This window comes from Arabidopsis thaliana, chromosome 2, assembly GCF_000001735.4.
Source record: "Arabidopsis thaliana chromosome 2, partial sequence".
Lineage (NCBI taxonomy): Eukaryota > Viridiplantae > Streptophyta > Magnoliopsida > Brassicales > Brassicaceae > Arabidopsis > Arabidopsis thaliana.
Window position 1 is genome coordinate 16,758,863 of NC_003071.7, and position 11,798 is coordinate 16,770,660.

The 11,798-nt window shown below is 34.4% G+C and overlaps 1 protein-coding gene and 1 long non-coding RNA gene across 3 annotated transcripts; one reads left to right on the top strand and one right to left on the bottom strand.

The window, feature by feature from the left end:
- Positions 1–6,506: 6,506 nt before the first annotated feature.
- Positions 6,507–7,002, bottom strand: AT2G09115. Its single transcript, NR_140472.1, has 2 exons — positions 6,895–7,002; positions 6,507–6,663 (listed from the first exon to the last, which is right to left on the bottom strand). It is a non-coding gene; the product is annotated as an other RNA (long non-coding RNA).
- On the top strand, positions 6,847–10,417 carry AT2G40130 (Double Clp-N motif-containing P-loop nucleoside triphosphate hydrolases superfamily protein). Of its 2 annotated transcripts, none has more exons than NM_001336824.1 (3): positions 6,847–8,351; positions 8,550–8,742; positions 8,866–10,417. In NM_001336824.1, exons 1-3 carry the CDS (start codon positions 7,168–7,170, stop codon positions 10,210–10,212), a joined length of 2,724 nt encoding a protein of 907 aa, NP_001318388.1. In that variant the 5' UTR covers positions 6,847–7,167; the 3' UTR covers positions 10,213–10,417. The 2 variants fall into 2 exon arrangements, with proteins under 2 accessions (NP_001318388.1, NP_973646.1); NM_201917.1 differs by having other exon boundaries at positions 7,058–8,351; positions 8,550–8,746; positions 8,861–10,406.
- The last annotated feature ends 1,381 nt before the right edge of the window (positions 10,418–11,798 follow it).

The following is an 11,798-nucleotide window of genomic DNA, read 5'->3' on the forward strand; positions in this document are numbered from 1 at the left end:
CTCACTGTTCAGAAGACTTTAACTACATAAGTCTAGAGCAAATCTCCGAAAATTTAAGTTTTGTAGGGATAGTGATAATAATAAAATGGAAGCATTAAAAACAAAGGATTTGGTACAACGTCCATGTGGTGGGTGACTAATCATGGTTTTACTAGTAGCTCTATAGTGAATAATCATCATTATTAAGTATTTTTTGCTATAAGTGATCTGAACCCCACCGACTACAATTATATTGTTTTCTCAGCAAAGCCATTACTGTGACCTCTATCAGCTTTTCCACGTGACCACATTTTCGCCAAAGAATTTAGGGTTTTTGCTATTTACAAAGTAATCTATTCATCATAGATTCTCCAACTCCTGGCACAACATAAGTTTCTAACTCACTTAACTAGGCTAGGCAATCAATTGCATCATTAATCGTCATGCATGTATAGCATTTTATGGAAATTAACTATTTTGTAAAATGTTATAAAACATATGTATCAAAATTCAAACGAGATGTTGTTACTTATAGTTTTAAACAATCGACATTTTGATCAAACTTTACAAGGATTTTGACCAGCTTCTCTTTAGACACACGTTATTTGAATAGGCGAACATATGAAATTGTCAATACAACTTGTTGAAAAGTATTTTGCTATTGATTTATATTATTGTTTAAACTTTAATTTGATCTTTGCACCAAAAAAAAAAAAAAAAAGGTTTAAACTTTAATTTGACAAGCCCGACAAGGTGACGACTACATTGTCCATAATATGACACTAATGGGCTTATATTAATTGATAAAAGGTTTATGAGATAAGCCCATGGTTAGGGGCCTTATTTCTCTTGTTTGTAGATTATTGATAGAACCGATGGAGAAGTATAATAACAAGGTTGGCCTGTTGGGTAAATATGATATACAGATTTACTTTCATGTGAATTCCACAGTAACCAATATAGTGTATCTAGAATTAAATTTGTTACCTCAGTCAAAACCACTAGTCTACTAATTTATATCGAAAAGAAAAGTACATACATGTAATGTGTGTAAGTCTGACAAAAATGAACTGTTAGAGAAAAGAAAAAAACGGGAATAAGACCACTAAATACAGTCATTTGCCTCATTTTCTTGCTAAATCCGTTTTATTTTGTCATCATCATACAAATCTTTAAGCGAAGTAGTCTTTGTCAAGTCACTACGGGACTCCCACTCATGGAACAAACTATTTAACGTGTCATGCAGAAAATAAACCCAATATCCACGATATGATACGTTTATTTTTGTCAAAGGTTTTGCTTTTCTAAAAGTGAAATAAAGATCCCCCAAACGCCTCTCGAAACTGATCCTAGTAAGCTCTGATTTTTCAAAATCAGCGCTGTGAATTTTTCATTTATTTATTTATTACAGAATGCATCCAAATCATGGTTACTCAATACTAGCCAAGTTGACAAAAAAAAAGAGAGAGGCCTATAATGATTCCATGTGACTATATATACGTACGCTTATATATAAACATCCACTATACGATAGTGAAATACTGAAATGGTATTTTGTGGCTATTCGCGTCATTTTTTGTAGAATCATATGTCACAATTATCAGTATATAAGGTTAAAAGTAAGTTCATTTAATTTCAGTGCACATCTTTATGTTATTATCAATTTCTATTCAAAATCTTCATTTTTATTTCATAGTTTTTGTTTGATTCAACGATATTGTCATTCCACTATTACCAATCCAAATGGACATGATATGTATTAATTAAGATGGTAACGATGTGTACAGTTAAAATGCGAATATTTATGCCTACATAATCAAACCGACGTTGAATTTTTGCAAATGTTCCCATTATGTGTATAGTGTTACATATCTTAGGGTCACAGTTTACCAAATATGAAAAGGCAAAGAAGAAAAAGGAGAGAGAACATAAGTGTACCAGATATGGGAAAAGTAAAAGATGCTAAGTGGAGCTCGTGATTTGTTCTTTAGGGCTCGTGATTAAAGGGTCCCCGTGATTGTATATTAACAGTCTTGATTCTTCCTGTGGTGCGGTTTGGCCTTTATTATTGGTGTCTTGTCTCCGTCTCTCTCTTTTATCAAACTTAACCAAATCAAGAACAATATGCCATTACCCATCCTCTACCACCCAATTGAGTAGTATACCTCTCTACTTTATCGGTAACTAGTTATGTCTCTATGATTCTTTCAAGTTTCAAATAATATCATTCGAGTATTTTTACCACGATTTCAACTATGTATGATCGATCATTAATTGTTTCATTCGGTTGGCACATAAAACTATTTAGAGACAAAGTGTTCGTTTCTACTGCATTTATGTCTAAATTGATGTATTCAAAAGAAAGTTAGTGTTTCTGTGATTATCATGTATATAGCTCCATTAATGTTTTGTTTTTTTCAACCTAGCTACTATTCCTTTTCTTACCATTCATTTGATATATGAGTATTAAGACAATAATATTTCGTCATGTTTTAGAATGCTTTTACACCTTTTTTCGACCAACCTATGAAATGTAGAATAACCTTTTATTTTGTTGTTTTGCTTCAACTTTTTATTTCTTTATGGTAACAGTAATGTCTAGCCGCCATACTTGTAATATTTATTTCTTTAGATATAACTTTCTATCAAAATATTGAAAAAGCAAAAAGAAGCTGAGGGAAGTCCCGTCGTTAATTATACTTTAGACAAGGGACAAACATATCTTGCCCTTTGATATTTGTCATAATTTTTCGAAAACATTTTTGAGTGATTAGTTCCGTAAATAGGACACTAATGACCCACACAAATACTAATAGTTTCTTTAAATTCTATAATCTCATCAAAAATACAACTCACATATATAATGGCAACTTCATCATTTCTATAATCTAATATTAGCTCACATTGCCTCCCACCTCCCCTAATGGATTGACCGACCCTTCAAATCTCAACTTTTCAAAATGTTATTATTTCCCCTCTCTATCGTTCTTTTTCCGTCATTTAAACAAAAAAAAAATCTTTTTGTTTTGTCTTCTTATAGGTGTTGCAATTATTTTGTCGACTGATTAATTGTGATAGTATTCCTGGTTCTCAATTCAGGGTTTGATTATCAACCATTTGCATGGGGGCTTTATTAACTCATCTGGAATTCCAAGAAAACAAAGATACTCACCACTAGTACTATAATTTTGACAAAAAAACTCAAAAAGCATTGTAATTGCAAAGTAACTTTACATAGTTTATCATGTGCGTGTATATATATGTTTTTTTTTTTTGAAAAACATGTATTTATTCGATTTTAAATTCAGACGGTAACATGACGAACCTATCACAAACTACTAGGATATATATATGTCATGGTTTTGATCAAAAAAATATATTTATATATTTCATGGTTAAAGTGTTTCTTTTTTGTTATATACTGTAGTAAATTTTTATACGGCTTCCATAGATATATATATATATATCAAAGTCTGATCTGATAAATGCACATTTACAAGAAAAATGTGGCATACCCGGCCCTTTAATGTTTGATGTAATAAGAAAAGATGGATAAAACATTAAAGGTCACCAATGCGACACCCAGTGAAAAACGACTTATTTGAAGATGGAATACAAAAGGAATTGTTGAATTAAACTCCATTGGCAAAATGGGTCCATCTGTTCATACTCTTTTTCTTTATTTTATTTTGTCCACTTAACTTTCATATTCATCAAATTTTCACCATTCATCATTTTTTATTCGATCAGCCATGCTAGCCTTCCATCGTTGGTTCAACATGGATGGATCTCAACGAAAAGCGTTTGGACCTAAACATTTGGACTCCAAATCAGATTCGACGGCATAAGCGGACTGATGATAGTCAACTCTAACTCTTGAAATGATCCAAAAAAAAACTCTAACTGTTGTTGTTATATACACTACGGGGATAGTTGTGTTTCTGTTTGGGCTCACAAGCACTTTATTAGTGTTTATACAAATATATATGTTAATGTAATATTAATTAACCAATAAGTGCTAATAAAAGAGAAACTTGTGTTCCTTTCATAAACATTATGTGCTAGAAAACCCACCTTGTTATTATTCTCTCGATGTTGGTGCATCGAATTTAAATTCTAGGAAGAGTTCAAGGAACTCCGACGACTCACTCCAACCAATCATTCAATAATAGACCAATTTGATCAAATCTATCGATATTTCTTTTCTAAGTATGCGAGACATTCGTTGGAAACCATGTATATGGTGTAAACAGTGAAGTACAATAGGTTAATTTAGGAGTTTTATTCAAAAAAGCTTAGAATGTTCAAATTTCTACTTATTATTTCGATTTGAGAAAATTCAGCTTTATTCTTCACCAATACGATTTTTATTTAATTGATTAAATAAGCTTTTTTTTTATATAATCAATGTCATATTCTTTTTGGTCTATGCTCGGAAGACGTCAACAAGGATATTGGTTCCCTAAAGAAGAAACCTCCTCTTTTATTGAAAAAATATCTCTCACGTATTGATTGATATGTAAAAAGATGTCCTACATGTGAATTTCTATGATTGTGAAAAAAGAATTATTTTTTACTTTTAGATAACAATGTATACTCTATGGTAACATTGCATCAATTATGAATGGATTGGCCAAGTATAAAATTTAATTATGATTATACCTCAAATTCACACTACTTAACCATCTATTTTCAGGCTATTCCATTAATTAGTTTTTATTAACACAGTAATTTATTTGAGAACAGATTTGAAAATATTTTGCTAAACTACTTAACCTTAGACTAACTGGAAAACAATATTTAACTAAGTGTCTGCTAATTAAGAAAATTAAAGTATCGTTCACCTTCTAGACACACTATGTCGATTACTGTTTTGAGTGCAACTAGTGTATTCGAAATAATACTTGGGTGAATTAAGTTTAAGCTTTGAGTAACTAAAAATTATATATAAGGATCCATAAGTTTTGTTGAAATAGAATAATCGGAACTTTTACATTCAAAAACTTTTTCATATATATACAGAAATTCAACCCCCAATAAACAAATGACTAATGAGTGATAGTCTGATAGGTGTTAATGACTGTCTTAATATGAGATACATAAGAAATTTTGAATGGAATTATTTAATAAATGTGAATTATGTGGGTGACTTGACTATTCAGTGTTCACTGAACACAAAAAGGTACCAAAAAAATTATTCCAATCAGTGAGAGATCTTCAAAGGAAAGATTCTCATTCGCGCCAATATTTTTGCTGGGAAAAGGTAAAACTTTTTAGATTATTCTATAAATTATTTTGCTGATGTTCCCTTACGAAAAAAACAGTATTCAGTACCAAAATGTCTGGCACATATAATCGTATAGACGATAAGTAGTTGTCGAAATTTTATAGGGCAATGGCTCAAGCAAGTGAAACATTGACACCTAGCCCATTCACATCTATGTCACTATATATGTGGGTTCACAAAGGTGACGTTTTCCTTATGTGAATCATGTAAATGCTATAAAGTTTTGTAGTACATGAGCGATTATATATTATTACGAAACTCCTGAAATATATGATATATAATCAGATGGGTTGAGGTAGTGACAATAGTTTGTAAGTGCACCAAAATACGTTTTGAGCTATTAAGTCCGAAGTTTAGGTCCTTTTAAGTTATCGAAGGTATGCTTAAAAAAATTTACTACCTTTTAGTTTTTTTTTGCATGATCGTTATTCGAGAAACATGCTGACGCACAGATTGATCAGACGCTGTGGTAATCCAAGTGATAGCAACAACACAAAATCATGTGGAGAATGATGATGATGATGCACATATGGATTTGCATAAATTTTGTAATCTCCGAAATATTGTGGAGAATGAAGGAGGAGAAACATAACATTTTAAAAATGGATAAAGAAAAAGAAAGTGATGGAAAAATAAGTATGTGGTAGAAAAATAGGGTTCCTTCTTCTCATTTGTCTCTTTCAAGCTTTATGATGCAAAGCGACCCTTCTTTTTCTTCCCTTTATTTTCTTTTATTGTTATCGTTAGTGTCACTTTCTTTTTATTAATTTCATAAAGTCGTATGATCGTATCCATTGTTTTTATTTTGCTCCGACAGGACCGACACTGATCTTTCTATATCTTTCGGTAATTAATGTTATAGGATTCCTTTTTCAGATCACATCATTTGTATTTTATGTTATTTTCGTTTAACATAATACACTAATAAAATGACTTCATAAAAGATATGGTTTAGGTTGGGGAATAAAAGATATGGTCGAGCCATACTTCTAATCCTTAATTTAGGTTGATAGAACATCTACCGTCACTAACAAGTAATGAAGTCAGATTAAAACTTGATCGTGACAAAAATTGTCCCATATATTTTAAATGAACATGATAACATATTAATTGAAAAATGTTTTAGTGACTTAGTTGTATTGAATAGCAAAGGCAAGTAAGTAGTTATATACAATGACTTTCCTATACTCGAGAAGACCGTATCCAAGTAAATCAAGAAGATCGATATATATCTAGCCGGATCTTTGGATTGTCAAGTGTCAACAATCTTAATTAGATCAAAACAGTCTGTTTTAAAACATATGCCAAGTTGTCAAACAGAAACCAAGCTTTTCATCACTCAAAGGAGAATCACAAATTCTGCATGGCGTGGGGGATAGATATATATCATCGGGAGCCACTGAGTCCAAGAAATTGAATCTATTGACTTCCTATTGCTAATCTATTTCAAAATAACCACGTCAGAGAGATACGAGTACATGTAATATCAATGAGATATTTTCTTAGGAGTAATTTGAAGATATTTAATTTGCGGTTGTAATAATCCCTTTTGAAAATAATTTGACTTGTACACACGGCAACAAAAGAATGATCTAAAGGCAAGTAACAAGAATCTGAGTATCCACCACCTCTTCCTGTTCCTGTTCTTGTTCCTGTTCGATTCCAAACTCTCACTTTCTCTGCCCCCCTCGTGTCTGGCTCCCACCTTTTGTGTCCACTCAACCAACAACAACAGTGTATCTCTTCTCCTCCGTTAAATAACTTTATATTTCCCCGTTACATTTCCTTATTGTAACAACCAAAAAATAATTCACCTGAGACTCACATTCTTTAAGGTTTTCGCATTTAATATTTCACTTTCTTGAAATCTCCTATATTTTTGTTATATATGGTCGTCGGCGATGCCAACGGCGGTGAATGTAGCGAAACAATGCTTAACGGCAGAAGCATCCTACGCATTAGAAGAAGCTGTGAACGTTGCACGTCGAAGAGGACACTCACAAACGACGTCGCTTCACGCTATCTCAGCTTTACTCTCTCTACCAACCTCAGTCTTACGTGACGCATGTGCTCGTGTTCGTAACTCTGCTTACTCTCCTCGTCTTCAATTCAAAGCTTTAGATCTTTGCTTAAGCGTTTCTTTAGACCGGATCCAGTCGGGTCATCAACTTGGATCTGATGATTCACCACCTGTTTCTAACTCTCTAATGGCTGCAATTAAACGATCTCAAGCGCATCAACGTCGTTTACCTGAGAACTTCAGGATCTATCAAGAAATGTCACAGAGTCAGAATCAGAACTCACTTTCTTGTGTGAAAGTGGAGCTTCGTCAGTTGATTCTTTCGATCTTGGATGATCCGGTTGTGAGCCGGGTTTTTGGTGAAGCGGGTTTTCGGAGCTCCGAGTTAAAGCTTTCCATTATTCGACCTGTTCCTCATCTTCTTCGTTATTCATCACAACAGCCTCTGTTTCTCTGTAACCTAACCGGGAATCCTGAACCGAATCCGGTTCGATGGGGTTTCACCGTACCAAGCCTGAATTTTAACGGAGATTTGGATTACCGGAGGATTAGCGCGGTTTTCACGAAAGATAAAGGGAGGAATCCTCTGCTTGTTGGTGTATCAGCTTACGGTGTACTAACCAGTTATTTAAATTCGCTAGAGAAAAACCAAACCGACGGGATGATTCTCCCGACGAAGCTTCACGGTTTAACGGCGGTTAACATCGGTTCAGAAATCTCCGACCAAATCAGCGTCAAATTCGATAAAACCTACACCGACACTAGGTTTCATGATCTAGGGAAGCTTGCAGAGCAAGGTTCAGGACCTGGACTACTCTTACACTACGGTGATCTTAGGGTTTTCACCAACGGCGAAGGAAACGTACCGGCGGCGAATTACATCGTGAATCGGATTTCGGAGCTGTTGCGGCGACACGGGAGAAGAGTGTGGTTGATCGGAGCGACGACGAGCAACGAGGTTTATGAGAAGATGATGAGAAGGTTTCCGAATGTGGAGAAAGATTGGGATTTGCAGTTACTCACCATCACTTCTCTTAAGCCTTGTTTGCCTCACAACAAGTCCAGGTTATTATTACTTCTCTTAAGCCTTCTCTTAAAACAATGGTACTAATTTAAAACAGAGTATCAACTAAATGTAGAAACAGAGCATTGATTAGAATATGACTTCTACATTTTCTCTGTTGCACTAACTTTAGGAGTATATTTTCCAAAAAAATTCTCTGTAACGTTGTCTTACTTACATTATGTTGTAATTGAAAACAGTTTGATAGGATCATTTGTTCCGTTTGGTGGATTCTTCTCAACAACTCCTTCTGAACTGAAACTACCCTTCTCCGGTTTCAAAACGGAAATCACCGGACCCGTTTCTTCAATATCCGATCAGACACAATCTACCTTGCCACCTTGGTTACAAATGACCACAAGAACTGATTTAAACCAAAAATCAAGTGCCAAGGTCGGTTTACTTTCTCTTCTCCTAATTTCTTAATCTCCCATAATCCTACGAGTATGTTTCTTGTACTACAAGTTTCATTATGTTATGTTAATTGCAACGTGTATTTACATCTCCTCAGTGCAGACCAAAGAAGGGTTGGAATCAGTTTGTGGAAATAAGTTCACGAGCAGTGCTTCTGCATCGACCTGTTCAGCTAAATCGGTCACCACTGATCTGAATCTTAGGGTAAGTTCAGTCACCACAGGATCCGGTCTCAAGAAGCATTTGGATAGCAAAGATTTTTCTCAGCCACAATCTGTGTCCTCCTATTCCTTTGATAACCCAAGGGACCTCAACGCAGAGAGTTTCAAGATTATTTACAGAAGATTAACCGATATGGTTTCAGGACAAGATGAGGCTGCTAGAGTTATCAGCTGTGCACTGTCACAACCGCCTAAGAGTGTCACTCGAAGAGATGTTTGGCTTAATTTGGTTGGTCCTGATACTGTAGGAAAGAGAAGAATGTCGCTTGTCCTTGCTGAGATTGTGTATCAAAGCGAACACAGATTTATGGCCGTTGATCTTGGTGCCGCGGAGCAGGGAATGGGCGGTTGTGATGATCCGATGAGGTTGAGAGGAAAGACGATGGTTGATCATATCTTTGAAGTGATGTGTAGGAATCCTTTCTGCGTGGTTTTCCTTGAGAACATTGAAAAAGCTGACGAGAAGCTGCAGATGAGCTTGTCAAAGGCAATCGAAACTGGGAAGTTTATGGATTCACACGGGAGAGAAGTTGGTATCGGAAACACTATTTTTGTTATGACGTCATCTTCACAAGGTTCCGCAACAACAACATCTTATTCTGAAGAGAAACTATTGAGAGTCAAAGGAAGGCAAGTGGAGATAAGGATTGAAACTGTATCTAGTTTACCAATGGTGCGATCGGTTTACGGCCCAACCTCGGTGAACAAGAGGAAGCTGATGGGATTAGGGAATCTTCAGGAGACAAAAGATACTGTGGAGAGCGTAAAACGGTTAAACAGAACAACTAATGGAGTTCTTGATCTGAACCTTCCGGCTCAAGAAACCGAAATCGAGGAAAAATATCATTGTGAAGAGAACTCAAACGTTTGGTTAATGAACTTGAAGAATCATAAACGTCTCATTGAGGTTCCTTTCAAGCCTTTTGATTTTGAAGGACTAGCTGAAAAAATCAAAAAGAGCGTTAAAGAAAATTTCGACAAGTGCGTGAGATCGGATTGCTTGCTGGAGGTTGACCCTAAGATCATAGAACGATTGCTAGCGGCTGTTTATTTCTCAGATAGTAGAAAAGATATCAAAGAGTTGCTGGAGAATATAATGAGTCCAGTGTTCTTGAGAATTAAAGAAAGGTATGAAATCACTACTAGTTGTGTAGTAAAATTAGTTGGTCGAGATCTTGACATTTTTCTTGAGGATCAAATGGACTTGTTCTTTGTAAAATCTCAGTAGGTTAAAGAGAACTTTATATGGAAAGTGTATCATATAAGGTAGAGTTAGTAATAGGTATTATTGTTCTTTTGTGTTGCTATACTATGATAATGTGTGTTCCTGTAGTTATGATGATGAGTTGATCTTTCTCCTTGTTTATTTTATATGTATGTAAATAGTTATTTACATTCTATTTTATTTTACCTGTTTTAAACAAATCGACAGCGTTTAGTGAATAACGTCATTATTTATAAAATATGATAACTGTTTAATATATATTTATGTACATGTATAAAGATTTCTAACTATAACTACAGAAGCAAAGCTCCTCCTCAAAAAGACCTTAAAGTCAAATAGATCAAAACAATACAGACAAGTATTGATGATCAAAATTGATTTATTTGGAAGACCGGATTTGTTGCAATGAACTAGCATAGACTCAACGTGTGGATGTCCGAGTACCGTGATGATCATCTTGAACCATATCAGTTCTTAAGTTAAAAATGCGAATACCATGTATTCAGTTTTCGCGAATGACCGATTAACTGTCTTCCGATCCGTTTTTTTCGTTTTCCATGATATCGATAACTCGGTCCACAATCTGATGCAATTTGCTGATGAGTTTTGGGAAATATTTTGGAGGCAAAACACACAAAATTATTTCACTATAAAAATGTTACTATAATAATAAGTTGACCATATAAACAAAGAACCAAAATTGACCCCAAGGAGCGTCGCATAGTCTTATTCTTCAGCAAATCTACGACTCGACTTACCCAGAAACATGATGACACTTTTCTTTTGGTAAACATGATGTCACGAAAAAAAATTACACACATAATCTATAGATAGTTAGAGGATGTGTTAGAATTCACATATCAGTTTAATTGGTAGTATATGATTTATATGCTGATTATGATTGAAAACTATCAGCCTGTTTTAAGGTAATTATGAGTTATGATGGGTACTTATGAGTTTGACCATATATAGGATTAGGTTGTTAAAATGCATACATACAGGTTATGTGTATGTTTATGTTTATATTTTCATATAAACAACAACAAGTACACTTTCTTGTAATTTAGTGATTTAGATTTCTTAATCAATTTGTGTTTTTTTTTAATTGTGGAGTAGTATGAATTGAGTTCACAAAATAGCAAATTTGTGACTACGAAAACTCCACGGAAGATATATAGAAGAATCGAAGAAAAGTAGAGAATAATGAGGAGTAAGTCAAATGATCAAATCCACGGACTAATCCATTATGTTTGATGTGACGAGAGAAAAATAAGTGAATATTTAATACTATATACTATAGTATATTTTTGCAAAAGTTAAAGGTGTTGCATTAATTTTTTGATAGCAAACAATTAAGGAAATGGGGGAAAAAGTGTAAGCGGGCGGCCAAGTGAAGACATTCTCTGTCGCCCACCCAAACACCAAAGAAGAGAAGGCGTGCCTCACTTTCCCTCTTTCTCCACGCACTTCTCCTTGCCCGTGTTTCTCACTCGCTTTACCCTAATCACTCCATTACAACTATACCTACAAGACCATTAAGATAAGCTTATCAATAAGAACACTGAGATAAAGTTGATCTCTATTTACGA

Bases quoted from the DNA above. Each gene is read 5' to 3' on its own strand.
- AT2G40130 (NM_201917.1), top strand. From the start codon at position 7,168: ATGCCAACGGCGGTGAATGTAGCGAAACAATGCTTAACGGCAGAAGCA. The intron at 8,352-8,549 runs GTTATTATTACT...AATTGAAAACAG, and splicing joins TTGCCTCACAACAAGTCCAG to TTTGATAGGATCATTTGTTC. The intron at 8,747-8,860 runs GTTTACTTTCTC...ACATCTCCTCAG, and splicing joins AAAATCAAGTGCCAAGGTCG to TGCAGACCAAAGAAGGGTTG.